The sequence below is a fragment of the Haplochromis burtoni genome, unplaced genomic scaffold (assembly GCF_018398535.1).
Source record: "Haplochromis burtoni strain Fernald_Lab_line unplaced genomic scaffold, NCSU_Asbu1 Contig_1, whole genome shotgun sequence".
NCBI classification, from domain to species: Eukaryota; Metazoa; Chordata; class Actinopteri; order Cichliformes; family Cichlidae; genus Haplochromis; species Haplochromis burtoni.
The window spans coordinates 4,626,126-4,630,304 of record NW_024582362.1 but is presented as its reverse complement, the minus strand read 5'-3'; the positions used below and the strand labels follow the sequence as shown (position 1 = coordinate 4,630,304).

At 39.9% G+C, this 4,179-nt stretch overlaps 1 protein-coding gene across 1 annotated transcript; it reads right to left on the bottom strand.

Annotated features, from left to right (window-relative positions):
• Positions 1-360: 360 nt before the first annotated feature.
• timm21 (translocase of inner mitochondrial membrane 21) lies at positions 361-3,424 on the bottom strand. The gene is made up of 6 exons (XM_005912128.3): positions 2,941-3,424; positions 2,474-2,536; positions 2,291-2,388; positions 2,092-2,165; positions 1,883-1,988; positions 361-746 (listed from the first exon to the last, which is right to left on the bottom strand). The coding sequence occupies exons 1-6, from the start codon at positions 3,227-3,229 to the stop codon at positions 654-656; spliced, it is 723 nt and encodes a 240-aa protein (XP_005912190.1). The 5' UTR covers positions 3,230-3,424; the 3' UTR covers positions 361-653.
• Positions 3,425-4,179: the final 755 nt, after the last annotated feature.

The window sequence follows — 4,179 nt, the reverse complement described above, 5'->3', positions numbered from 1 at the left end:
ATGCGCTTTCATATGAAGTATTACTCAATATAGTTCCTTGAATTACACCCCCGCCCAAAGATTAACTTTGACCTTGGAGGGCTTACAATGAAGGTCCCCCAATGAAGGTCTAATCTATTGTTGAGAAGTTTGAAGCCAAAATATAGTGGGTAATATAAAGTTTTTACTGAAGTTCACATTTGATGTGAACTAAAATGAAAACAGCTTAAGCTGCTATTGGTATCTGCCATCGAACAAGATTTGAAAATGATATCTTGAAAACTGACTGCTAACAACAAACAGAACTTATTACATACTTCCTTCCCTGGGAGGGTCCAAAACACAACACACACACACACACACACACACACACACACACACACACACACACACACACCTTCAGTTGTATGTTTGTTCCCAAGTGTTTTATTTTATTCAAAATCAAGATCACAATCTAGTAAGAAAAACAAACATTTATAAATTAGTAGCACGGGGCCATGTGATCCTTTGATCTCTGCTTTGCAAGGCTCTACACCAAATGCTACACCAAAGCTGTAATTGTTTAACAGCCTCTGACACTATGTGAAGGTGAATTCTCCAGCTTTTTTGTCCAGCAACACATCTAACACACACTCCTCATGCTTCCATAACGCTGAATCACACATCTAAGGTCCTTATCTGTTATCTTCCACAATTATAGTCCGTCTTGGGTAGACATCCATGTCCACAAATATATAACGAAACTCATATTTTCCAGTTTCAGGATTCTGTAAAATCAACAACAAAAAAAACTGGTTAATTAAACACATATAAAAACATCAGCGATGTGACGGCCATCACATATGAAACTAGGTAAAGCTTTAGGAAGACACACAGTGCCACTTACTGGGGATTTACACTTCAGTGTGAAATCTACCCATTGAAGCCGTTTTGTAACTGCAAAATCCTCTGAAACTCTATGACGTAACCTGACATGCACCTGAATCTAACTACACGTCACAGCCCGCAACCACTGTGATTGGTCTGTCCAGTACAGCCGATTTCTTCTGTGCATTTTTGGGAATACTTTTTTGCCACGTTTTTTCAATTTAACTGTGAGAGAACAACAATCACTGCCTCAATATAGGGAATAATAATTACAACATCAACATAAACTTACCCGTAATACACCTGCACAAGCATAAATGCTGGCAACAACGAGCCTACGATAAGTAGGCTACATTGTAGGCCCCACAAAAGCATCTTTTCCACTAGCACCTACTCGGCTTATCTCAAATTGAAAATTACTCAATTTTCTATTAGATGGCAGTACTTGTTACTAGGTACTTTTTGAGTACCTATTAGTCTGGATTTCCAAGCGAGCTGAGTCAAGCTGAAAATATGACATCAATAGACAACAAGCCACTGATTGAGCAGAGGATGACATCACTGGGTGAGTCATGAGAGCAACTCCTTCATAAGAACACAAACCAACAGCTTGGTCCAATGATGAGATGCAGAGTTTTAGCATCAGTTTGGTAGCAGGTAAACAATTGGCTTGATGCCCTCCTGTTTCAGAGGTGTGTAGAGGGCTCGGGGGCAATGGCAGGGTGGCTGGCTAATTATGCTCTCCCTAGTTAGTGACGACAGAGGAGTGCAGTGCTGCTTCACACCTCCATTTTTGCATTGTGTTTGTGTCACATACAAATAACGCCAGGGGACTTCCAGGTCGCCTTGCTACAACGACCCCACCTACATTGAGGTGGTACTCAAATATGATTAAAAATGACCGAAACTGAATAAAGCAGAGTCGAGTTGAGTAGGTGCTAGTGAAAAGACACAAAACATTCACTGCAGAAATGTCAATCAGTGCTTGTGCATGTATGTATTTCATAAGCTGGCTTTTGAGTGGCAGAATACCAACCTCTTTAGACTCTGTATGCACTGTCCCCTTCACTCCCGGCTCTGAGCCCTCAATGTAAAACTTAAGTCTCATATGCTTCATTCCATCCTTCAGGTACTCGATATGACTGAGGAGAAGAGACAAAGACTGCCATTATACATGTTAAGGCTACATTAACTAAAAGCGGGCTTTGTTGCTGAACTTGTTTGACTAATTAACAAAACACCAACCTGACTTGCTGCCTCCTTCCTCGACGGGTGGTCTCCCCGTAACATTTGATTGGCTCACCAAATGCACCAATTACCTACATTTTCAATAAACAAGAAACTTTTTATATGACCTCATAAGATCATCAAGAGGACCTTAAATACTGAACTGTAACATTGTTAGCCTGGCCTCATGTTTGACAGTCACTAATATCGTTCATACCTCTGGGTGTGACTTGACTTTATCGAAGGCTCTCCCATACACTTTATTTGGACTCGCGGATGCAAACAGCTCTTGGAACACCACATACAGCAGCCCACCTGACAACACACACATACGTCATTTCAAACAGGATGATGAATTGCTTGGGTTACGACTGCAGCTTTTTAATTCCGCTGTATTCACCTGTCACTCCAAGCCCGATGAGTACCACGATCAGGTAGGTGAAGTCCCTGCCAGCTTCTTTCACTGGAAGGCATTCAGTGTGGAGGGTTATTATGCAACAGCTGTGCATAGTTTTCATTTATATTAGGCAAAGTTAGAATCTCACTAATAAAGGCAAGTGTTTGTTCAGTTATTCAGTAAATAAACTCCTGGGTCATTTTAAGATATTTCCTCTGCTGCTGGTGATAATCAGAGCGATTGATTGAGATTATAAATACAATAATTGTGTATATTTTTGTCCCAAAACTGCTGCTGCAGTGGAATAAATCATTGCTTGGTTAAATATAGTACATTTTCTCCACAGTGCCTACGGACAAACCCTAATGGTTTGCTTTGAAAATAGCAGGCTATCATGAAACTACGCTCCTAATATCTGAGTACATATATGAGCACGACTTAAATCCTTTTTATTTCCTCGCCTTGCATACCTTTTTGTGCAGCTGAAGGCTTTGGACTCCCACTCTGGTACTTGGACACTGACCTGTCTCGGTCCTCGGGGCTGCTTTTATTTCTGGCTGTAAAGTCGAGACAAATACCCCGCCGTCTGTGTGTTTGTATTAAGCAGCTTAGCACAGGCGAATTAGCCTCTAGTCCACTGTGGAAGGCCAGTCTTGATAATGTTGACACTCTCCTGTGCGTATGGATAAGCACGCTGACCTGTGGTGCTCTGTGCTGCAGATTTCGGTGCAGGACCTTCAAAACCTGAATATAAGCCATGATTTGATTTGAGCGAGCCCCTTCCCAATATCGCAAAACTACACTAACCAGCCTACTGTGTGGTTTAAGTAAACAAAACGGACTTAGTATACATGAATTCACAGCACTAAACTAACCCAAAACACTGGGCAACAGGACTGGTTAAAGTCAGTCACCGGATTTGTGCTTCACCGGCGCACAATATTGCCGTCACTCACCGTTAAAGCGACAGCGCAGCAATGAAACGTCACTCGCTCTTCATCATCGTCTACAGCGAAAACGTCTTCAACAAAATAAAATAAAAAGTTCCAAAAAAAATCTTTAAGAAAAAAAAATTACCGTTACAACTAGAGAATGCATTTCCTGGAGAAAATGCAGTGTGAATGCTGATACATGAATATTTGTTTGTTTTTTAAGGTGCTGAAATATTTGGGAAGCTTGTTAAATTTAACTGACATACACCAAATCTTTCACCTAAAAGCCAAAGTGCAGAAATGTTGAAAGCTGAAGTTCACACAGAAGACGAAGTTTCAAAGTTGCAAAGTAACTGAATATCTTCAAAATGTACATTAGAAAGAAAAAAAACTGAGTACCGGTAATGACCAAAGAAAATTTAGAGTCAGAAAAAATCTAAATGAATATTAAAATCTCATATTCTTTAAATCACTTTAAGAGTGGAATTATGTTTTTTAAAGGTCTAAACACAAGAATCTCAAATAAAAAAAATATTTGCAAAACATCTGCTGTGTGTGTGTGTGAGTTTCAGCAAGTGAGTGAATTACCATGTAAGAGGGACATCAAATGAGCAGGTAAATTAGTTTTTAATAGTTGTTTTTTTTTGTTGTTGTTGTTGTTGTTTTTAGATCTGCAGATGTCTTGCTGCAGTCTTCACACAATGGGAAGTGTGTTAATTATGAATGTATTTGTCAGTTTTGGAGGTAAGTTGAATTTATTTGCCACAGACACTGACA